The 25646-nt window shown below is 38.6% G+C and overlaps 1 protein-coding gene across 6 annotated transcripts in view; it reads left to right on the top strand.

Moving 5' to 3' along the window:
* ADAMTSL3 (ADAMTS like 3) overlaps nucleotides 1-25646 on the top strand; it is a 180243-nt gene that overhangs the window by 8835 nt on the left and 145762 nt on the right. For all 6 annotated transcript variants that reach the window (XR_009742174.1, XM_061446830.1, XM_061446831.1 and 3 more), the window contains exon 3: nucleotides 23590-23709. Coding sequence is in view for 5 of the 6 variants with exons in the window: in XM_061446830.1 (XP_061302814.1) it covers nucleotides 23590-23709 (120 nt within the window). In the remaining variant the exon portion in view is untranslated. The remainder of the gene's footprint in view (nucleotides 1-23589; nucleotides 23710-25646) is intronic.

Genomic DNA, 25646 nt, shown 5'->3' with positions numbered 1-25646 from the left:
ATTCTCAGTCTGTTTTGAGAAATGTGGTTTCCAAGAATTGTCAGTTTGTCATGCTTCTGGATGCACTAGAAACAGTGAATGCAAGTCAGCTCGATTAAATTGTGAAATGATATTAAAAATGCACTTGCAGTTGCAATTACTAGATTGCGTTGTATGCTAACTGTTGTCATTTGTGTCATGGTGGGAGGTCCCAACTGGTTAATGATGCTGTTTGGCAGCATTAAATAGGTGAAGCATTTGTTTATATGTGGAAACATGCATTTCTGTAACTTTTTTTTTTCTGTCATCAGGTACTTTGCCAAAAATTGAAGCTGCTTAAAATTTATAGGATAGACTGTTGTCAGTGCATGCAAGCAGAACACGGTATCGTTTCTAGAGTGTAGATGTGAAAGGGCCTAGAGAGGCTCACTCTATAGGAACTGCAGACATGAGGATTTTAGCTGTTTTCTCTTAGCATCATAGAAGATGACATTGGGCACACCTGCACTGCCACAGAATGCAAAGAGCGAGGGATTGTGTTCTCTCAAGCTCTCTGGCAATAAATGTTTCCTGGCCTGCACCTTGCAGCAGCTCTGAGGAGGTTGCAGATACTGGCTTTATTCCCAGCTGGCTGATTCAGCAAGAAATTAACTGGCTCCAAAAAAATTCCCCCTTTGTTGCAATTTCTCTGCTTGTATATGTGGCTGCTCCAGGCCATCTACTGTGGTGGAGAAATGTGAAAGGACAATGCAAGTGCCGGTTCTGGTACATTCACATTTGCTTTTTCTTATGGAAGTTTTCCTTGCTTTTCCAGCTACTGCAGCCCTCTTGTTGGTGTAGGAGTGGTGTGAAAGCAGAAGGCTAAAGCTCAGTGCTCTCTCTGGATGTATAACAAATGAAATATGCTAAAATATGAGTTGGTTTCCTCTCTTGAGAGTTGCCTTTTATTAGATGCTTTCAAGGTCTCATTATTCATTTGGTGTTTTGTTTTCTTGAGACTCCAAATAGTTTTAAACTGTTCCCTGGTTGACTAACATGGATGTTGGCTGAAAAAAACAATAGCATAATAGTGTCTTGAGTATTGCTTGCTTGGTAGATGATGTTCTAGCTGGAAACTGCCAGGTACATCCAACATATTACCAATTCTTTCAGCTGATCTCATCAACACTTTTGTTAGAAAGCAGGAGAGGGAGTACATCTATCACTGGAGACGTGTGTTGTGTATGCTGTATGATATGTAGGGAATTTACTAAAGCCAGTAACTGGTAAGACTGCTTGAACAGACTCTGGGTTTGTGTCATGATTTTATAACCTTATATGAATATAAGGTGTTTTATGTGACTAACAATTACATTTTTCCTCTGGACTGGTGATTCTCAGTCTGTCTTTTCGTAGAGCAGCAGTTAGCAGTGCAAATTTGATGGTAGGCAATGCTGTGAAGGGGAGAAACGTAAAACACTATGAACTCCTGGTGTGCCTGCTTGAGTACTGTATACACTTGAGTGCTGCATACAGTTCTGATCCCTTTGAGTGGGGTGGAAAGGCTAGGCAGGAATCAGCTGGTAACTTGTTTCTTCCAGCATGCCATTAAATAAAACTATTGGGAGATAGATTTGAAACAATAAAAGGTGTTTGTCCTCCACATAATGATCTTTGGCACTTCTTGCTATAGGTTTGTTTAGGGCTTTCTTTTTGAGTAGCAGGTTTCATGGATTTTGTGACAGACAGGATGAGTACTGGGAAGATCCACCAAGTGTTACTATATGGACAAACCAAAGCAGGCTAGGGAAAGTAGGTCAGTCCAGGACAGTATTGCAGGGGAGTATTGTACGTACTGGCTCCAGATATGCTCTTTGTGTGCTCATTATGGCTATGTCAGAAGCTGTGGGACTGGATGGATCCTTTGTCTGAACATCATTTTGTTGTTACTTGGTGCTACACTTGAGGATTATTGAACTAGAAGTTAGAACCAGTCCTAAACCTACTGTCATTTATGACTCGTCATTAAAAAAAATAACAAAGAAATATATTCTCCAAACTCCAGGTGTATCTGAAATCCTGGACACTTGCTCAAAACCTGTGTAGGTGCCTCCACTTTGTGCTGCTTTGTCTGCCTGGAATAATTTTTATGTTTACATCAGCTTTTTCTTTACAAACATTTTCATAATGTTTTTGGAACATCTTCAAATTTTAAAGCTCTGGAAAGGTTTTTAAAGTATGTAAGTATGGGTCATCTTATTTAATTGCTGGATAGTTTCTTATTTTTAAACAAACACTAGTATTTCCTTAAGCAAGATAGAGAAATGGCTTCTGGTATTTTACTAAATAAGGCTTGGCTTAAATTCCACTTTCATTATGTGATCGGTCCTTCTGTAAGACACAAATATTCCAGACATTTTCCCTGCATGAGTGAGCAGTTGCCTTCACTCCAGTGTGAAACTGTGCACCCAAATGCTTTTCCCATTTCCTCTTCCTACCTGTTTCAGTTTAATTTTAGAACACAATAGGTTGTTTAAAACTATAAGAAAACCTCCAGAATGCCATCTTAATGTATGGGGTTTTACCATGCAGCTGTTTCTCTTCAGCTAAGAGGAAACTATAAATGCATTTTTAATGCCAGGAGCTGGGTTTAAAATGCCACTACTTATCCAGTGGGAATAGATTTGAAAATTAGTAAGCAATTAGATCAGTAGACAAATACATTTTACTTAATGTTGCATGTCTCATGTGCCTTACAAATACCTTATTAGCATCTCCTGTTCTTAACCTGCAACCTTTTAAACCTTTACCTAGTCTTAAACAGCAGTGTTAGTTTAAAAGGGAAATTTTCCTGTATATCTTTAATTTTTATTTATGAGCTGAATTTTTCTTTATTTTTTTTAAACTTGCGTGGTTTCTCCAAGGGCAACAGAAATGTACTTGAACACTGAGCTTTTCTTGGAGAAAATTTCTTCCTGTAGATAACCATCTTGAGAAGGGCTGTAGCTGGGGTAACAGAACATGTGGGTCTTGTTCTGATCTTTTGAACTTGCTTGAATTATGTCCTTAGTAAACACCAGTGATGTATTTGTTTGTAATTGCTTATTTTTCTTGCTGAATTTAGACCTCTGTGAGCCATCTGTCATATGCCACATACAAGCCACTATTTAGAAATGGGGAAGATGTAGGGATTGCACTTTCTTTTTTGCTGTTTCAGATGTTAAGGCCAGTCCTTGAGAATATTGAAGAAAAGACCTTGTCCTCTTCAACTGTACTATAGAAGTGTCCTATCATTCCTTGTCTGTCAAAAGTTCACATTGGGTCGGTGATACTGTAAGGACTCCTGGCCTAGGTAGTAAAACCTTAGTCCTGCAAAAGATTTGGGCTAGTGAGCCCCCTGGACTTAGGGGGTTATGCCACAAGAGAAACCTTTGTAAAATTCAGGCTTTCTGCTTCAGCAGTGTAACATTCTGCACTTGAGTAACAGTGCACTAGAGCCTGCAGGCACTTTGCCTGAGACATCAGTGGGAGTTTTTCTTGAGACCTGCCCATAGGAAGTGAATTGAGGCTGAATTTCATTAGTGCTAACTAGCTGGTTATCATATTTCCTGTTGTGTGGTGTGAATCATTTAATCTCTTCTTCATGTGACTGCTAAGGACAGATGGCATTTAAAGCTGTGTCTGCAGCTGTTGGTTTTCTTGAAAATTGGCTGTATTTATCCCTCTGGAAAAAAAGCAGAGATAATAAAAAAAAAATTTGCCTGTTGCTTATAAACCTCGCAAAATTTGAAGTGGTTTCCATTTTTACATGTCACTTTTTTATTGTGTGTCATTGAAGACCATTTTATCAGGTGTTCCAGACCATCCCTGTTGGCAGGAATTTCTCCAAACTACTGCAGAGGGAAACGTCAAAACCAGTCCTTAGAGCATGTATGCTATTTTTCAAGAGAACTGAAGCAGAACATGGAAATTCACTTGTTAAAAATCTGTGTGTCTTTTTGCCAGACTTACTATATTCAGAAGATTCCTTTCAACCTTTTAAGGGATTACACTGTCCACTGCATGGTGCAGTTCTGCTAATGAAAATAGAGGGAAACACAAGCACACCATAAATACGGAAGATCTAGCGTTGATTTCTACATGTAGCATTTTGTCTGTGCATATGAAAATTGACATCATGGTGTTGGAATGTTGACCGTGTTTTGCATTTCGCTAGCTGCTCTTACTGGAAAGCATGTGTTTCAAAGGGAGTTTTCAGTTTTTACAAGTTTTTGCTTCCATAATAATACAGTCTTATTTTGAATGTAGGCTTCAGCTATGAATAAAATTTAACTCATGAAGTAAGAGATTCCTCTGGCACAAAATATGACTGAATTATGCAAACATTAACCAGTTATGTGCATTATGTGCATGTCTGGATCAGAATAGTCAAAGCCAACCTTTAGGTTCCATTGTTACCACTTAGCATTGCCTTACTCTCTGAGTAAGGATACTGAGTTTTGAGGAACTCCTCTCAAGAAAAGCTGCATTAAGTATGGGGAAAGCATAGTTGGCTGCACAAAACCAACCCTTTGTGGGAAATCTTCACTAATGTGCTTTCTTAGCTCCAGGTGGGCCTGTGAAAGAAGGGAGCTGAGAAGTGAAGAAAACAGACTAGCAGCAATGAAAAAGTAGCACTAGCCTTCATTTTGAAGTAATCATTCAGGTGAAATTGGCAAAACTCAATTAGGTTATTTTTCAGTAATGGGCTGGCATGTCTCTTCAACCTTCATAATCCAACTCATTTTCCCAGAATTCCAGGGCTATATACCCTGTAGAATGTTGGCAACCCAACTTTCCCATGTCATCAGCTCTATCCAGTCCCCTGAGAGAAGAGTTTTCTGGTACAACATCCTTGCACCTGCTAGTTCTTCCCTTTTCAAAATCAGACCACTCTGAACACTTTTCATGAAATTATTCAGTTTAAAGCATAAAGCAGTTTACTAAATTTTATGATAATGTGATTCCTCAAGTGATAAAAGGCAGGTCCAGTTCCATTAATCTGTCCTTGTGATGAAAGACCCACATTCTTGGTGATATTTTCAGTGTCTAAGGCTAATGGGTTTGAAAGAGTTAGACATCTATTTTATTCTGAGGAATTGCATCTGCATCTCCAAGTTAAATCAAAAGTACCTACTATCTGTCGAAGTGTATGTGCCTTTCTTTGCAGAGATAAGCTAGCACAATTTTTAAGAGGAGCATAAAACCCCTTAAAAAATAACATTCCTCATTTTTAGGTGGTGGTGTGCAATGTTGAAAGCTTTGATTCACTGCTGAAGTTTTGGACTTTGTATGCTATATGGCAATATGCACACGTATAGTGTGTGTGATTGCACTAACAAAGTCTGAGGCAAAATGAGATTATCTTTAGTTGAGTTTTAGTTTAAGTGTTAGCTGCAAGTTTCTTATGGACTCTTCTTTGCATGTAAGTTACAAGGGTGCTGTATACAACATACAGTGATTTAGCCTGGTGTTATTATTAGTTGAGAAGGTACCACAGTGGGATCTCTTTGCACAGCTAAATGAGAACATGGGTCAAGAAAAATGACAAATGATGTTTCATCTGGAAGGGTGATACAGTTTGCTTGGCTCAATGTCTGCTTGAACTGGGGCTTGCAACGGCATGATTGCTCTTACAAAATGGAGGCCTACTTCACTGACCTGTATTTTGTATTGGAATTTGCACTTCTAATAAAGTAGCTTAGAAGAAAATCCTGCTCAGGGCGGCATAAAGTTAACAATCAGATAGGTCAGATATATGTAGTGCTTGAAATAAAATTTGGATTGGAGGGGACATGCTTGAGCCCAATGGATCATGCTTTCAGAAAGTATTACTCTTTGTGAAGGCATTTACGTCAATACTTGCTCTGTTCATCAATGCTTGTTAAGTCCTGTTCAGCTTTTAAAATGCTGGTTTAGCTCATCTACATCCATCCTCTTTTTGGAGGGCTGCCCTAGCAGCCAGTGCTGTTTGTATGGGCTGTTAGTACCAGAGGATCTCTGCTGCAGCAGTTGTTTTTCTCTCTCTGGGTTTGCATGAGGGTTGGTGCAGTACTTGGCTCTTCTGCAAGGCACTGGTCTTGCAGAGATTTCTCAGTGGGATCAGCCCATTCATGGCTGATGAGGGGCACATTAGAGCTCACATTTTTGAGACATTGAAACTGACTGACAGGGTTTTTACCTATCTGATATTTCCCTACATCTTGTTAAAGTATATGGGTTTTTATTTAGCAGTTGAAAAAAGTATTCATAGTTCTTAATATTTCATCAGAACATTTCAATATAAACAGGTAACTTTCCATTTCAAATATCCAGATGTTAATTGTCATGATAGCTACTTGTGACTTTTATTGGTTATTTCTAGAGTCCTATTTCAAGTATAGCAAGATTTGTGCAGGCTTTATTGTTGGGGTGAAATTTAAACTTTATTAGGATTAAGTGTTTAATTGTATAATTTGCTGCATATGTTGCAAATACAAGCTGCTATGAATAGATCCTCTGTAAAAAAAAACCAAAAGCATTTGATATGTACTTAAATCTAACATGTTATCTTTAAAGGAAATTATAAGAAGAGATTTACAGAGAAGGGTTTATTCTATTAACTTTAATTTCTTGAAAACATTTCTCAGCTGAAGTTGAATTTAGTTTCTGTATTTTGACTTTGTTCAAAATGCTCTGTACATAAATTCCTTTGTTCCTTGAATATTATTTTGAAACTAGTACAAATTGGCTGGTTTTCATATGTATGAAAGGAGAAAAATGAGTAGTAGTAGGTGGAATATTTATTTAAGTGGGGTGCCCTGTTTCTCTACTTGTCCCCTCACAGTAGACTAGAGGAATTAAGTGCAAGGTTTCCTGTTATTTTACTGAAATTTTTAAATGCAATTTTTATACCGTGTAAAGAACCAGGTTCTCCCTTTCCTACATATCTTCATTCCCCAGACTCCCAGGTAGCAGCAGTACAGAGCAAAACCAGGAGGGCAGTGCAGCCCTGCGTTTTCCCAATCTGTATGAAGCATTTGGTTGATGTGTGAAATGCTGGTGATTGGTTTGGATTCTTACGGCTTTTAGGCAATTTAGAATGCTTCTGTGTTTGTAAATGGCAAGGAATGAATAGTTTTGGCTTATTTTGAGATTCAGGGACCATATTAAATCTTCTTGGCATAGGCATTTTTACTCGGAGAATTTATTGTTGTCCCATATTTCCTTTTTAAGTGTGTAGTTGCTTCTTTGAGGATTTTATTTAAGTAGGTAATCAATCTTTTTTGAGAAATTGGTAGTATTTTTTTATAGAACAATTTGCAGTCAGCCCCTTCATCTGTTATTAAAGCTGGAGTAACAGAAAATGAGAAAAAATAATGCATGCATCATGTTAACGCTAAGATAGGAAGAACACACAGGGAATGAGGAAATCTTAGTAATTTTGGATGGTTTTCTGTAAGAGGGCAACAAATTTCAGACCTTGTGTAGGATTCCCTTCAGCCTTTCTACCAGGAACTATAAAAAGCTTGTATAAAGGCAGAGAATAATTATAGCCTGATTCAGGCCAGCAAGTTGGCCTTTTTCACTGTAATCAGGATAAAAGAACATCTTTTTTGGCAAAAAGGACTGAGCTCTGAAATAAAGATGTTCTGGACTGATAATTCAAAGTACAGCCAAACTTGCAGAGAAATACACAGGTTAAGATTTATATTTTGGTCTTGTTATTTAAAATTGATGCATTTAGGCTTTGTATAAGAACGTTTTACTCTGTATAGAGGGCAGAGGAAGCCAGGCCTGTAAAAAGTGCAAATATAAATAGGATTACTGCCACAGTTAACTTCAGCATGGCTTAACTTCAGCATGGCTTAACTGTGGCAGTGAGACTATCTTATTGTTTACAATTTGTAAAGCAGTGGAGAGTGATGTACAATTATGCAGGATAAGAACAGATCAACTGAACCCGGTATCTCACACCACTGTTTGCAGATTCACTAGTTTGTGCAGGTTCTAGCTTCAGTAGCTTCTAGTGTCATGGTCTGAGAAGTCATAGATACATAGGGCAAAAGGAATCCTCTGCAATTAAATGAAAGGGTGGATGAATTTATTTCCCTGCCTTTACACAGTCCATTGTTCTTGGATTCTGTCTGTATTTTGAAAAGTCTTAGAATGCTAAAGACAAACATATGAGAATCTGGAACCATGCTAAAGCTTTAGATATTGTACTGTTAGCATTGGCCTCCTAGCTCACATTAGCTTGTACTGGCAAACTAAGAGCTGACTGCGGATAAGAAAATTCAGGGGAGGTTATTGCCACAGATCCATCCAAAAGTGCTCAGGAATACTTGAAAAATATTCTGTAGGAAAAGTGCCCTTTTGTAAATCTTCAAAATTAAACTGTGCTGTCAAGTATTCCGTTTAACTTTACGTGTAAATGGTACTGGTAAAATAGAAGCTGCTAGGTATGCAAGAATAGGTGGTTTTGCTCTCCTGGTTAGAAATGAGGCATGTACTGGGAACTCCACGTTTCCCCTTGTCCTTGCTGTTTTTATAAGTAGTGAGTGGAGTACCCCTTGTCCTACAAGAGGCATGACAGCTTTTCAAAAGACAAGGTCAAGTGTACAAACCAAGATGATGTGTACTCTTAGAATTCAGTATATACAAGCTCCTTTTGAAAAGCTGTTCCTTAGTAGCTGTCCTGCTTCTGAGAGAAACGGGTATTGTCCACTTTGCTGAAGCAGGGGAGGCTAAATGTCTTGCCTTCTAAACGGTGTCTATCACTTAAAGCTAACTGCTCATTTTGCGTGCAAGGCAAATGTGTCGAGATTAGATTGTAGCAGCAGCAACAGTAAATCAGTCTGTCCACAGTGTTTTCAGTACTGGTCAAGGTAGCAGGGCTCTTAAATAGCTTAGCTACAGCCTCTACTTAGTATTCAGTTGTGTCTAGTTTTCAGTTGCCAGTAGATTCAGTGAAATGCCAGCAACTAGGTACATGCTGAAAAGTTATTACCCCCTACAGTTAGCTTCTTCAAACTGCTAAGGAGAGAAGGAAACAAGACAATTTCTATATTAGCCATCTGCTATGCCATCATAAACTCCAATGCGGTCTTCCAGAGGAGGAAAATTATTCTGCTAAATTTCCTGTAGAAAGATAATCATTATTGGAAAGCAATGCATGACTTATGACACGTCTCGGTTCATCTGTCCTGGGAGCTATCCATTGTACGTCCACATCTGCTTCTGTACACCCACACAGGATGGGAAGATATTCCTCCACAGGAAGGTCTTCCGTTCCCTCAGTGTGCAGGTGGTATGTATTGGCAAATCACATATTGTGGATGTGGTAGCCAAGTTCCCAGAGTAATGCATATATAGTGGAGCAATCCACTCAACTTCAGCTGTTTGAATGAGAATAAAAGATGACTGACTAGGAATAAAATCACATGGCCTTTCATTGTTCCTTCTGTGATACCTTTTTAAATCACTTGTGCTTGCTACTGGTTTCATTTGGAATACCATTAGAGGATTAAAAATGCTATGTTAGTGAGATCAGTCACAGTGAAGACACTTGGTGCTTAAAATATTTAAAAAGAAAATGCAGAGCATTTTAGTGGGCATCATACTTAATTCCAAAATATGAGACAATGCCTTGCCTTCGGCTTACAGATGTTACTCAGTGTTGTTTTCATCCTCCTTCTGTTGTCATGTTCATTTTGAATGTCTTTCTGTAATCACCTGGAACATTTTAAAACTGCTTAATGGAATTTCTTCGCTGGTCATGGAAGATGGGTGATAAAGTTGTTGCGTTGAAACTATCCTGATTAGGGCAGGGATCCTGTTCTGAATTAGCAGTTTCTATTTTCATTTGGTGTCTGACTTGCTCAGTTGTGTCTTCGAACATTTCAGCAATTCTGGTTCATTCAGAGGATTTATTTCATTCTTTCCAGCAGCAGACCCTGTGTTTATCTTTTCTCACCTCGGTAAGAGCCCTTTCCCCTTCACCATATCAGTCGTCCTGCTTTACTGTACACATTGTACGTTAAACTAATGACCATTAGTCTTAACAGTTGTCAGGGTACAGATGCCTGCAGTGCCTGTTGTGAGCTTTTAATTGCTCTGTTTTTTACTGATAAAACACAGTTATCTTAGTAGTGGCTTATTAGTAAGTGTACTCACGAAATACTGTCAGTTAAAGCTAGTAGATGAATTGTGACCAGGAAGGGGACAATCCTCAGATTAATGGTAGGTCCTCTTTCATTTTTGGTCTCTTCTGATTTGGAGATTACTTTTTTGGGGGGGAGTTGCTTCTGCTTCTTTTGTTACATTATTTGCTTTTTGTTCACTTACTGACCTTTTTCTAGTCAGCCTTTGCTTTGTTAATGCTGGACAGTGTGTCTGGCTCAACACAATGCACAGTTAAAACCTTGCCCTGCTTGAGATGCTTTCCCTGGCAAGCGGCAGAGGCAAAGTACACTTGGAGAACCACCCCCTTCCCCCCACAGAAAAAAACAATATTAAAAGGAAATAAGAAAATGGATGGATCGAAGATGTCAAGAACTGGCATCACTGGACTGGGGGAATAGTTAAGCTGAGATTTAAATGAGGCTAAACCAAATATGTAATAGTATGGATGCATGCTTGGAGAAGTGAGTTGCAGTGTCTGAGCAATGGGACTGGATCAGGGAAAGCATTTCAGCAGCAGCAGATCAGGTAGGAATTATCAAGATTGTGGAAGTCAGTGGCAATTGTCTCAAAGTGGTAGATGACAGAGATGCTAATAAGACAAAGATAATTTCATAGGGAAAAATAGCTTCCAGGGAACAGTGTGCTTTACCTGGTGGTTTATCAGTATTCCTGACATCACTACAGCACAAAAAGCTTAAAAGCTCTAGAGTATTTGCAAAAATGCACTTGAGACTTAGAGACTGTGCTGTGAACAGCTTCTTTTGGGAATTTCTCTTTAAAATCCTGCTGAAACAGGTGTGCACACATGGAGGGAGCTTGGCTGAAAGGCATTCACCTCATGTGCCTTATTAATAGCCTTAAACCAACATTCCTACAGCAGAGCCATGACCATTTAACTGCTTCCTTATTGTGAAAATGTGCCTGACTTAGTCAATGTGCTAGGCTGCTCAGTCCATAAACCCTGCAAAGGGACTTATTGCCATGGAGAATGAAGAGGAGATGAAGAACTGGGTTAATATCACTAAAATTATCAGAAGTTATGGAAAACTAGTGGTGGAAAAGTCACGTTTTCCTCGCCGTGTGTTAGACACATTCACGTGCTGAGCTGTTGTAAATCACAAGTTGGCCTGAGAGTGAACATCTGGCAGTGGCATTCTCTACAGTCTAATTTCTTTCAGGTGAGAAAGGATTCATCAGCTAGAGGTAGCAGGGAAGATAAACATTTTGATTATTTACACTATTATTCAGGGTGGTCTGTCTTTGTAACTAGAACTTCAGGATGTCTCCCAACCTGCATCCCTCTTTGAAGATGTGTTGACAAGATGGTAGCAGGTGCTGTCAGCCTTCTGCTGAAAAAGGTGGATGAACACTGTTAGCCCAAGCTTTCCCATTCCGTGGGACAGTACTACCAGCAATGTGTTTATAAATGTTTTGGTCATTTGTGAGTGCTGTTAGGCCACCACACACCACCTTTCCCATCCTTTTTGAGGAAAGGGGAGAAAATTGTTTCTGATCATCATAAAGGACAGTGTAATATAGCACAAAAAACCTCCTACAGACCCACCCAAAGACCTCGATCAGAATCTAGGCAGGTTCAGAGCAAAAAATGTACAGAATTTTAGCAATGAAAGTAATTGAATGTGGAAATAATGTGTACATTTGGTGTACTCTCTCTTCCTTGATAAATTCTAAAGTGACTGAATCTTTTAGAAGATGTTTCCTATTTTAAAAAGAGGCAATGAGCTTGATGAAGAAATTTCCTCACTCAGAGCTGTGGCCTGTATTGTGCAGGTCATGTTAGTGCCCCTGTAACATACAAGAGAAGTTCTGGCGCCAGTTTTCCATTTACTTGAGCAATTTCTCTCTGTTAATCTACATTCACAAGCTTTTACACAGCCTTGTATGTGTGTGTATTCTTTGTGAAGTCATTGAAGTAGGTCAGCAAACACTGAGGATCGATAAAGATTGTTCTTGCCTCCTGTGTTATTTTACTTTGTTAGTATAGCTGACTGACCTTTGTGTGTATGACTTAAGTATATTCTTTTTGAGGGATATTTGTATCCTACAGTAAACTGATTTGACTTGTCTGAAAAGGAATCTTGCCATCTTATTCTTCATATTACTGGATCTTATCCCTGTTTATATGGTATTTATAGGACTTTGAGGGTCTCATTCACTGAGATCTTTTGTCATGATAGATACTTATTATCAGAAACTTTTTGACTTCCTAATCTGTTGAAGTTGCTTAGTTGCATACCCTTGGTTTTCCTGGTTGAGTTTTGGGCTATTTGATCTTCAAATAGTTGCACCAAAGGTGTATTTTCTTACTGGAAAATTATTCCAGTTCTTGGTGGTTGAGAGTTTGCCTGTTGCCAGGTCTGTTAGGAGACTGCAGTCATTTACAGTAGCTGAGCAATTTCTTACATTTCATCTACCTGTTCAGTTCATGATAAACACTATGCTGTTGCTGATGACAACATTGCATAAACAGTATGCAATGAAGAAAAATTACTAGTTCTAGGGCAGGGTTTTTTTTTGGGCTGAATACTTTTGCCAATTTTCCCCTGCCACCTGAATCAGAAGCAGATGTACTGAGATTGATGGCAGGGAGAAAATTCCCTGTCATTAGCAACGAAAGGCATGGCAGTGGCCTGCAGTGTATGGTAGAGTCACTGTTTAGCCTTCCCCACGTTACAGAGGTTTGTTTATAATTGCATTTCTGCACATCTTTAATGTCAAGATCTTCAGAAATTAGCTCTGAAGTATACAGCCATTTAGGATTTTTTTTTTTTTCCCCTAAGTGCTGTGGTTTTAATACCATTCCATTGCCCCACACATTTCCCTTCTTTGTGTTTTCATTATGCAACAGGAATTCTCTTAAAAATCTGGATCTGCCACTAGTTCTAGCAGGTGTTTGGCTTCTGAGTGCCAGAGTTTTTTTTCCTTATACAGCTCATGGATGAGAATTTCACCGCCCTTAGGCGCAATTTCAACTGAAGTATATGAAAAGCATGTTAGTATGTCAGTTCAAATTATATCACTGTTAAAGAAAAAACTCAAAAGGAAATTAAATATAAATAATCACACTAACATAACATAACATTAATAACATTAAGGTTATAATTTAAATGAAAAGAATCGGGAAAATCTGAGTCAGGAGTCCCATGTCATTCTTAGCCAGACTCTCCTGAGAGCAGCCATTGTAAAATGAGGATCATGACAACTTTGAGTCATTTGAGAAAGTATATAAGAACTAAGTTTATATTCTGACTCTGTAATACGCTGTATAGGAACTAAGTATTGTGTAAAGTCTTGTATCCTACTTTATCTCATCATTAACCTTTTTATCTGATAGTGGCTAACAATATTTTTTTCAGTACCCAACAATGTTCTGGTTTTGTCCTATTAAGCTGTCTCTGTGTTGACCCATGAGTTTTACCTTTTTCCCCAGTTGTCTCCACCATCCCACTGGCAGACAGGTGAGTGATTGGCTCTGTGGTGTTTAGCTGCCTGCTGGGTTAAGGCACAATACAGAACTCTAAAAAGAAGTATTATAGGTTATCCTGGTTTCTTTGCTAAGTACTTTTGTAGCATGTATTTTCTATGGAGATCACAGAAACCTTCAGTGAATGAGAGTTCCATGAGAACATGCTTCAATACTGCTTGATTTATGACAAGGGCTTGACTTATTACAAAAATCTTTCCAATTATTAAGTTACTAAATATAAAATAAAAAGGGTTTTGTTTGGAAGTGGAACATATAGTGACAAAAGGGATAAAAAATAATCTTTCTTAATGACTTTAGTCAGCTACATCTGTCTTGCTTGCAAGACTTTAAAGTTTTAATGAAATAGTATTTTCTCTCTCATTTCCAGATTATTTTTACAAGATATCCCTTCCCTTTCACTGTCTGAGGCACAGAGGAGTGTTCATCAAGAGGATTTTAGTAAAACTTCAATCTTTAAAACAAAAAAGTGAAAACACTCCCCAAGCACTCCCCTTTCCCCCAAAGCACGAAGCCTCAGATTTTACAGGTAGAATCTTCCTTCACCATTCAAAGCTGTTAGAATTTCACGTTATAAGACATAAATAAACTGTTGAACCAAGACCCTTATATAAAATCCATAAACAAGTAAAGAAACAGCAATCTGCTGTGCATGCAGGAGGTATGAGTTCAAGGATGAATTCCCTTCCATACAGCAGGTGCGGTCCTTCCTCCCCATACTGCCAGCTCCCCTCAGCCTTTCAGCACCGATGCCACTGGCATCCTTAATACACCCTCTTGGCATCTGTAAGGAGACAGAAAATAGACATCCCACTATGTTGGGAATACAAGTAGTATCAGCCCTGGGGCAGAAAAACAGAAGACAGGGATTAAAATTACTGGATTTTTTTTTTTTGTTAGCTTCTTTCTTCTCTTCTTACTGGTAAATCCATATCTTTGCAAACCTTTTATCTTGTTCTTAGGAATAGGCTTTGTACATTTTGTATGTGAAACTCTCAGTGGTAATCCTAATACCCAGATTTTATAGTATGTTTTAGCTATATGCTATAAAATTGCTTTTATGTTGGCTCTAAATGTTGTTGTGCTCATTCCCCCAAGGCCAAACTAAAGACTTAGGGAAATAATTGGGTATTGCATATTTTGAAAGCAGAATTTGATCCACAGTCACTAACTTTCTGACAATAATTGGACATGAACTGCTCTAGGGTCATCCCATCAGAGTGCTGTATTTTTCATCTCGGCTCTCACTTTTGCAAAGCTCAAGAGCATTGAATATCTAGTGTTATTCACAGTCCTATTAGTAAAAGTTATATTGAAACGGATGTTGTCTTGCTGCAGATGTATTTGGGCCTGTAAGGATGTCAGTGGGAACTTTGCCATTGATATCACTAGGAGCAACTTCAGTCTGCTAGTGCAGCTCATTTAAAACCAAATATTAGACACATCAAATCAATCCTCTGGAAAGAGAGTAGAGTCTGCCTAACACTGAGTTTAGGAGCAGCTTCATTGGAAGAAGGAAAACTCAGGGGTTCATATTTCTTTTGGAAATATGAAACAGACTTGATATTTAAGCTGGGTTTTGAAACTAAATGAGATTTTGGCTAAATACTCCTGCAGCCTTTCAGTAAGAAGTTTAATCTTTTAGCCAGACCAAAGCAAGGAAAAACATAAGTAGCTACTGATAAATATCCAAAAGCTAATCACTAGTATAAATTCCTTGAAGGTACAGGAAAAGATTTTCAAATGTGTTGATCTGTCTGCAGACCAAGCTATGCCAAAGAAAATGTATTTATGTTTATTCAAGAACAAATCTGGTAGAAATGTCCTTTTGAAAAGACTGAAAGATAGTATCTTAAAACCAAAATGATCTCTATTATTCTTCTTGTGTTCAGTGTTGGCTTTAATTTGTACAAACCTACAGCATGAAGAAGGGCTTAGTCTGAGCACTCTTGTTTTGATGAAAGGATCTTGAGTGTATTTATCAGTGGGATGATTCCTAGAGCTTGAATGGGCACAGGATGGGCTTCATTTGAGCAGCGGAAATGATGTGAGCAGTTGCTTTCTTGCACTTATAAATATGACTGTAGTTATTGCTTAAATTCAGTTTACAATCATAGACACAATTCAAGCAATAGCTGTGTCCTGGGTTCAGCAGTAGCAGTCATTTTTTCTCCTTCTTAGTAGCTGGTGCAGTGCTGTGTTTTTGACTTTCGGCCTGGGAACAGCGCTGATAACACCAGTGTTTTTAGTTACTGCTCAAATGTTTACTCTGACCAAGGATTTTCTGAGCCTCATGCTCTGCCAGGGAGGAGGGGAAGCTGGGAGGAAGCAGAGACAAGGACACCTGACCCAAACTAGCCAAAGGGGTATTCCGTACCACAGCATGTCGTGCCCAGGATGTAGAACTGGGGGACAGTTACCCAGAAGGGCTAGTTCACTGCTCAGTCGGGATGGGTATCGACAAGTGGTATCGTATTCTCTTCCCTTGTTATTTCCTTATCATTATTATTATTCTTGGTGGTAGCAGCAGTGGTTTGTGTTATACCTTAGTTACTGGACTATTCTTAACCCATGGGAGTCACATTCTTTCGATTCTCCTTCCCAGCCCTCTGGGAGGCGGGGGGGGGGACAAAGGTGGGGAGTGAGCAAGAGTGCTGTGTGGCTGACTTACAGCCTGGGCTTAAACCACAACAAGCTGAATTTTCAGTTTCTAAGTTGCTTGCTGACAGCATTTTACTTTGTCATAAATAGGCTTATACAAAATAATTCTGAATTCTCTTGCTTATCTTTGTATGTGTCTTCAAATTAGAGTCACATTTACCCAAGTTTGTTTTATTTCTACGTGTTCTAAACAGGTCTAAAATGAGAGATGAGAGAAAAATCATTAGATTTGGGCTTAAATCAAATATGTCAGAAGTTTGCCTTTAACTGATACAAAGCATACACCATGGGGAAAGCAGTACTTAAAAGACGCTTGAGTTCTCTCTGTGGAAGAAGTTTTGCTTCAGTCTTTCAGGTTGTGTTGGCATCTCACCTGTATCTTCTCTGATGAAATCTGAGAGTTGTGTTCAGTGTTTGAGGGTTCTTTTATGAAGAAGCGCGTCTTTCATCAGTTCAGCTGAGTCCTTTGGTGTTTGTTGCCTTTTTTTTTTTTTCAGAAGGATGACGTTTATACTTTAATTCTGGTTTGAAATGCTGGCCTCTTGGTTTAATATTAATAATTAAATAATTGGCCTGGTCTCCAGAAATACCGAGCTGCTGGCAGCCTCTGTGGAAACTCAGTTCACTTGCTGGGTCTTTAAATGTTTCAGAGTGTCTAGCATTAGGAAGCTGTTTCCGTAAATCTTGGCCATGGCAAAAGCTAATCTGAGTCTGCTAGGTATTTATTCATCAAGATTGCTTGCTCTGGAGATATCTGAAGTTCTGAATTGTTAATGTGACCCTGTTTATCTGCTTACACACTTCATGTTTTGGTGAAGCTCGAGTGCTATTCTCTATCTAACATTTTTTGTGCTGGAGTCCTTGAAAATCCGTTCAACTGAACGGCTACTTAGCTGGTATATTACTTCCCTGGGGCATAGATCATATGCTACAGCAGCTTAGTAGACAGATATTTAACTTGAATTAAATGAGAAGGCACACATTTTGGTATATGATTGGACTTGCCATGCATATTAATCTGACAAGCATGTATTTACAAGTCATTAAGAACGCAGATAATTTTTCCCACTTTACCTTTTTTTCCCATCTTTTCTCTTAAAACAGTGATTTTTGGAAGCTAATGCTCTCAAGACCCTTCCCAATTTTCCCCTTTCAGCAAGAACTAATCAAAGAGCCACAAAAGTATAGGAAGCAAACTGCCTTCACTGTGCTGGTCTGTTTTTTCATAGTATTTACTTTGGGTAGGATAGCGCAGTTGTACGTATACATATAAAGCTTTAGGTGACTGGACCTTTAAGCTTTGTCTGCTTCTCTTCAAAAACAAGATATTGGGCAGTTTCAGGAAGTGTCGTGTTTTGTCATCTTTGGCATTTAAAATAGATAATTTTTAAGTTTTAATCTTTTTCATTACACAAAACAGTTTGTTCTCATCATGCTCTCAATTTTAGCAAGAACACAGGTTTAGACAGGGAATGACTGATTTAAATCTAGATAATGCTGATTTGCATTAAGAAGTGTACATAAGAGCATAGTTCTTATTCTTAATGTGGTTCTTGGTGCCAACAAACTCTAAAATTAAAAATTCCTCTGTACCTGAAAGATAAGTGTTTGATTTCTATCTATGTTCAAGTCAGTTGAGATATTTCATCTGTTTTCTCATCTTCTTGACTTTCACTACTCAGGCTTAGCAGAAAGCTCACTTTCTAAAGCTGTTGCTGTTTATATATAAATATGGAATAATTAGAGTGATTAAATAGAATAGTGACTTGTTATTATGAGGTCCAGTTGATCTTTTCATAGCCTTTGTATCATGTGATCCCTTCGGATTGTACACTGTTACATTTTTTAATTTATCTGAAATTACAATAGCAGTTTAAATCCTTGGATGAAATTGTTAATCTGTTACTTGGAAGGAATGGCGGATGATTAATATTTGTAATTTTCAGTCATAGGGCAGCTCTACATTTTAGTGATTGCTCTGATTCAAATGAATTGGGTGGCGATAGTTAATATAAATCCTGGCTATTAAGGAAAAAAAATTCATGGTGGTTTCAGTGTGCTAATGGGATTCATTTTTGGTCAAACTGAACCAGAAGATGCGCCCCAGCAGCACACCTACTGTGCTTTGGTCACTGAGAGATACACAGTCCATAGGAGCTAGTTGAAAGTGAGTCCCTCACTTTAAAATATGCTTTATGTGGGCATCTGTTCATGCACACTATTTTTGTCTGCAGATTCAGTTCTACTTGGCCACACTACTTGCTAATGTCAGCATTGGCTGGGAAGCACTCAGTAATCATCCCTCTTTCAGTAATATAATAAAATATAGAATACCCAAATCCAGCAACTTCAACTTGGGCAGATGCTTCTAGTCAGAGTAGAATATAGAGCAGTGAAACTGGGCAGCAGTAAAAATGACAACATGAAACTCTCAGTGGAAGGAGATCTAAAATCCAGAAGCTTGGATATAAACTATTCATGTTGTCTTCTGCAATTGAAAGTGGGAGAGTTATTTAGTCTTTAAGCTCTCAGGTGGGGAGTGATGAGTGAGGAAGCAATCACAACCTGAGATCAAAGCTGTGCTCGCAGCATGAGCCTTTGAATAAGAACAGAGCCATTTTACACTTCCCAGAACCTACATGCGTTATCTACTTATCAGGGTAGTTCTCCTTGCTCACATAGGTGGAATGATGTAGCATGGAAGACATATATTGTTTTTTTTGTTTCCGACTAATGAGTTACATGTTTTGATTAACCAATGCCTGGAAAGATTTTCAAACACTGATCTGTTTCCAACTTCTAAATTTTCTTCTTTGTCGTACTTCCTTGCTCCCTGATATATTAATTTCAATGAATTTTATGCAATGATTATTATTATATCTTTTTTTGGCTACATTATCACCTTCTACTGTCTTCATATGCTTAAGATCATCTTAAAAGCTGTTTTAAAATGCCTGTTCTAAATATTAAGTGTACTTGTTTAACTTAATGTTTAACTTAAAGCTATTAACATTAAACTGGCTGTTAAACAGACTTACAATACTAGCATGAAATGTAATTGTTTTCTGAAACTTGCACTTGCAGTCTAGCTTAAAACATGAATTTATATCAGATTAGCTAAATCATTCAGAGATGATCCCCAATATACTATAAAACCAGAGATTGTTGAAATTTGAGTTAAGTTTAAACAAAAATGTTCATAGAAATATTAAAGCCTTACAAGGAATTTTGGTAGATTCCTCATTGGGGAATAAAGTGGACTAAGTGGAAACAGTGCATTTTGCATTCAGTATGAATGAAAGTGCTTTGAACCTGTGCAGGTTATTTGAAGGTACCTATATCTAGAGGGAAAAGATGTTTTTCTGCTACTTTGGTAAGTCAATACAAAAGAGTTCTTTGATCATTTGAAGCTTTGATTATTTTTTTAACTGTACTGCCTCAAGGGTCAGTACTGGGACCGGTATTATTTAATATATTCATCAGCGATTTAGATGAGGGAATTGAGTGTACTATCAGCAAGTTTGCTGATGACGCTAAGCTGGGAGGAGTGGCTGACACGCCAGAAGGCTGTGCTGCCATCCAGCGAGACCTGGACAGGCTGGAGAGTTGGGCAGGGAATAACTTGATGAAATACAACAAGGGAAAGTGTAGAGTCCTGCATCTGGGCAGGAACAACCCCAGGTTCCAGTATAGGTTGGGGAACGACCTGTTAGAGAGCAGTGTAGGGGAGAGGGACCTGGGGGTCCTAGTGGACGACAGGATGACCATGAGCCAACACTGTGCCCTTGTGGCTAAGAAGGCCAATGGCATCCTGGGGTGTATTAGAAGGGCGGTGGTTAGTAGGTCGAGAGAGGTCCTCCTTCCCCTCTACTCTGCCCTGGTGAGACCCCATCTGGAATATTGTGTCCAGTTCTGGGCCCCTCAGTTCAAGAAGGACAGGGACCTGCTGGAGAGAGTCCAGCGCAGGGCAACAAAGATGATTAAGGGAGTGGAGCATCTCCCTTATGAGGAAAGACTGAGGGAGCTGGGTCTCTACAGTTTAGAGAAGAGGAGACTGAGGGGTGACCTTATTAGTGTATATAAATATATAAAGGGGGAGTGTCACAAGGATGGAGCCAGGCTCTACTCAGTGGCAAACAATGATAGGACAAGGGGTAATGGGTACAAACTGGAACACAAGAGGTTCCACTTAAACTTGAGAAGAAACTTCTCAGTGAGGGTGACGGAACACTGGAACAGGCTGCCCAGGGAGGTTGTGGAGTCTCCTTCCCTGGAGACATTCAAAACCCGCCTGGACACATTCCTGTGTAACATTATCTAGGTGTTCCTGCTCCGGCAGGGGGATTGGACTAGATGATCTTTCGAGGTCCCTTCCAATCTCTAGCATACTGTGATACTGATTTGGGTTGTTCATCAGCTGTAATTACTTGCCTTCAGCATTGGTTTGCCAGGATAATGTGTTCATAATGTGTTCTTAGTAGATTTTTATTTTTCATTAAATGCTTTGCTGGATTCTTCCTTACTTTAGTTATATGGGATAGGTAGCAGTACCTATTGCTGTAGTTAGCAGATCAGTTTCCACTGTAACCTCCTGTGTAACCTTATAAAACGTTCATCGTTTACATTAAATTTTTCCAGGCTTGGAAGCCAGGCTTTGCTTGCCTTAATCTAGCAAGCATTCTTCTGCTTTTCCAGTGGCTAGCTGCTCATTAGCTTGTAATATGAAAATTGATGTATTTGAGAGAAGCCCTTAGTTTTTCGTGTCATATTTATTACATTGTTATTTCAGCTTCAAAAGTTGGCATTTTTTCTATTCAAAGCATAGTACTGATGAATGTCCAAAGACTTTCTATTTTAAATATTTAGCTTATGAAGATGAGGAACACAAGCAAGTTAATCACTGCATATCCTACTGACAAATTTGTTTATGGGAATTTAGGCAACAATGTGATATATACATTTATCTAAGAAGTGTGCTGGCTTACTTGGATTCTCTTCTGTCTGTAGATTGGGCAGGTCTTTCAAGACTGTTGTTATAAATTGCTAGCACTTAACACTATTCTTTTCCAAAGTATTTTACAAATATGAACTAAACAATACACCATTAATATGTGTCAGTTGGTGTTGTAATTGTGGTTTACACCTGGGGACACTGAGGTAGAAAAGTACTTTAACACAGGCCACCCGAGATTTAGAATGCATATCTCTTATCCATTAGTCCTGTGCTGAAATCATAGGATTACATCATTGCCATATTCCCTCACATAGGATCTATCGATAGCCCAGTGAAACCAGTGGGGAAAAATGCCAGATTATGTCAGCCAGTTTCATGTCTGGGTTATACTTAACATGTTAAGGTTTGCATCGGCTGCAGCCAGCTTGGATACAGCAAGAAGCATAACTGTGGCCCTCGCTTGCTTTATGGGGAAATTGTTATCAAATGTAGATTTATTCTTCTTATTTTATGATTTAATTCTGCATAAAAAGTCACTTGGCTAAAGTGTGCAAGTGAGACCACTGCTGCAATAGGCTTTATAGAAATGTCATGATGACGTGAACATGAATTGCTCTTATGCAGGCCTGATGAAAAAAATCCTCTTTCAAATCTTGTTCAGTCTTGCATGCTAAAATACGACCTTTTACCCTAGTCTAGACATGTCCTTTGCAAGATATTTCTAGTTTGTATGAAGATTGCTTGATTTGAAACAAGTATGTTCATCTAATGCTGTCAGGAATGATGGGGTTTACAGCCTGAGAAGCTGACAGCTTCTTTTGCAGAACAGAGTAAGTAAAAGCAACGGAAGATTCTCTGGACCTGTATTTCGAATGACATGTCATCTGTTTTTTATGAGATGAGTTGTGAGCTTCAGAAAGTGAATTTACTGCAAGAGAGAAACTGCAAAAGGTCCTGCCTTCCTTTTCCACCACAAACTGCTTAAACTATGTGGATTACTTTTGAACTCTCTAGTTATCTGGCACTGAGATTACACACCTATATTTGGTACAGTTCTAGCCAACAGTCTGGAAAGTGGTTGATGGAAACTGCTAGCTTTCATGTAAAATTACAATGTATATGTCAAAATACAACAAACAATTTAATGAAACCCTGTTTATTGAATGCAGTCATTGGGAAATGTCCAGCAGAAACTTGTACATTTCAGCCTAGTTTTCTTTCCTGAAAGGTTGCAATCTTTTGGAAGGTAATTTTCATCTGCTTGCTTTTTCCACTCTCTCCCATCACAGCTGGACTCAATAGTCTTCATTCAGAAGATAATTGCTTATTTTACCCAGTATGCAAACCAATTAGCTTCCCAGGCTAAAGTTACAGTGTAGTAGGAACAATGATGTAAGAGTCTGTGCAGTACCTTTACTACTTATCTGGGATGCTTTAGATGTACAGTGTAATAAGAGAGTGTCAACCAGCATGTTCAGCATGTCTAGCACATATCAGGTGTGTATGATTACTGAACATGCATAGATCAGTTACACAAAAGCCATTTGTCTAATAAGGGCCCAGATGTCAGCCCAGCTGGAGGTACTGATGCCTAATCTGACACAATTAGCTCCTCTATAGCTCAAAATGAGCCCTTCTTCCTCTCGCAGTATGACTTTTGCTCTCCACCAGTTGTGAATAGTGTGCAGAATGATACAGACCACTGCCTGGTGTTCGGTCCAGCCATTCCCTGCTCCCTTCTGATCTCTTCTTTGCGGTAATATCTTCCTGCAGGATCTGAAAGTAATTCACTGTTGTGGTTTCATTGGCTACCCTACTTTGAGGAGGCTGGACTAGATGAGCTTTTAAGATGTCTTCCAGGCTGAGTTATTCTATGGTTTTGTCTTTGTATTTTCCTGTGCGAATGCCTACACTGTATTTAACCAAAACCCTGTTACCTGCAGCAGCCAGCAACTGTCCGGTGAAGAGTATAACGAAAAAGAAAGTGTAGCTTAATGTTGCTTTCCAGTGAAGTTTTCACAGTGTCTTTCAGCAGTGATGGTTGATAAGCCAGAGATGGTATCTTTGTTTAATAGAGGATTCTGCTATTTGAAGCATCTGGGTTGGTTTTGGACCCCTTTAAGCATCTGGCATTTGTCAGAGACCTCTGCAGCAAAATATGCACCCAGAAATCCTGTGCCTGGAAACACAGCCCCCCCACCCCCAAAAAATTCAAGTCTAATCTCTGTAGTTATATGCATAGAGGCTTGCTTAAATTTTGACTTGTGTTTGCAGTAGCTGTAATGTGACCTTTCTGAATCTCTTACAGACGAGAGCAGAGCAGTCCCAAGGTGCATACTTCTTGCCTGAGTTTGCACTTTCTCCACAGGGGAGTTTTCTTGAGGATACCACGGGGGAACAATTCCTCACGTACCGTTATGATGACCAGGTCAGTATGCCACATGTGAAAATGATAAATTCTCACATTCGTGTAACCCTGAGGTATACATTACTGGGAAACAAACTAAGGTACAAAGTGTGTATTGTCTTTTGAAGGCACATCAAATTCATAGCAAATTGAATAACACACTACATGAGATGAAAATCAAGGCACTTATTTGTAGAAAACTACTTATACTAATAGGATGTAGGGGAACAGCAATGTTTAGTGATGTGTTAATAGATGTTTATAGTTAGTTCTGTAAAATGTGTAGGACTTAGAGGTGGCTGTCCTTTCTGTGAATTGTTCGAGCTATCCTAAATTGTATTATTTCATAGATAAATCAGTATGAGGCAGATCTTGCATTTCCCAGCCTGTGAAAAATCAGCATGTTTTAGTAGTTCATGAAGTTTTCTGAGGGGAAGGTTGAGTGAATCATAAAGAAACAAATGCAAAGTGTAATAATGGATGAAGCAGAGTGTTTAGACAGCAACAAATTATGTAAAGTTAAAGATCTTTAATGCTTTCTCCAGACCCATTATGTTAAACGTGGAATATAGATACAAATGTAAAGAAAGCAACATGAAAGAAATGCTGTTAATCTTGGCAAAAGATCTAAAGTAAACCTAGGAAATGTGTGGCATGCTGTGGAAATTTACTCATAACACAATGTGTTCCAGAAGTCAGTTGAACTTCACATCAAAACAGTCTGAATTACATTCATAGACACTTACAGTACATTTCTTAAGAGGAGAGAATTTGTTAGGAAACATTCCCTGTAAAAATGAGAGAGGAGACAAACTTGCCCTGCAGTCGCAAGGTATGCAAGTCAAGTGATTGGCAGCTTTATTTTGAAAGATGGTCTCCTTTCAGGAGAAATGCAGTTTGCTCACCACTAACCTGAAGTGAGAAGAGAGATGAGTTTATTAAAGCTTTTAGCTGAGTCTTTTTTTTAGGAAGACAAAAGGAAGCAGAAAAAATCAAATACAAAGCATGCTGAGCTACTGTAATTTGTGTGAACTGATTTGAAATATACATACAATACTTCATGCTTTTGCTACCCTATAGGATTTTGATTATCAACAGAAAAGGTACTTATCTAAGATGTCTCCTGGACCAAACACCTGGGAAGGCAATAACTTACAGGACAATAAAATGCAGGTGCAACTCAGGCTGTATTTAATGACAGTAGTTGAAAAACACTATAAAGGTTATACAGTTTGATCAATACAGTTTCCACTAAATTGAGCACATTTTAGAGAAGATGATAAATCCAAACAGCGGATAGTCTAAGTCTTTGAATACACTGTTTGGAATATGTGAATGACAGCTGATTAAAAACCAAAATTAATCCCCCTCTCCAAACCCCCTCAGATACCAGCACTGGCCTATACAGAAGCCAAGCTTAATTCATTTGATGGAAAGTTTTCCATTAATTCCACTGGGATCTGAGTTGGATCAGGGATATGGTCAGCTTCTGTTCTTTCACAAATATAGTTCAGCTTTGAAGCCCGCTCTGTTTAGCGAACAATATAGAATTAAATTTGAATTCTTGAGACTGAAAGTGGTGCTAAAACATCAGATTGTTGAAAATAAAAGCAACTGTATCAGCAGCAGTTTCTTTTGAAGGGAAGTTCTGTCCTTAAGCATTATTTATTAAAAATCTAAACACCTTGAATGCAGACGGGAACTGTTCTGTATCTCCAGTTTACCTTCCAATGAGTAAACCAACAATTCTTTGGTAACTATAAAGACTATTCTCCTTGACATTCTAGGACATTAATCATAAGTTTGTAATAATGTACAGTTATAATTTACTTATGCTTTTGCTGAAATGTTCATACAAAACTAACTTCTATCATGTGGTCAAACCAAGCTTTGAAATGTTGTTTGTTTTCTTGTTGTCTGTGTTTCATTCTACTCTTTCATATGACATTTACTGTATG

This window comes from Pezoporus flaviventris, unplaced genomic scaffold (assembly GCF_033815535.1).
Source record: "Pezoporus flaviventris isolate CSIRO_AGI_PZ_B2104156 unplaced genomic scaffold, CSIRO_AGI_Pfla_v1 ptg000006l, whole genome shotgun sequence".
In the NCBI taxonomy this organism is placed as follows: Eukaryota; Metazoa; Chordata; class Aves; order Psittaciformes; family Psittacidae; genus Pezoporus; species Pezoporus flaviventris.
This window is presented reverse-complemented; position numbering and strand designations above follow the sequence as displayed.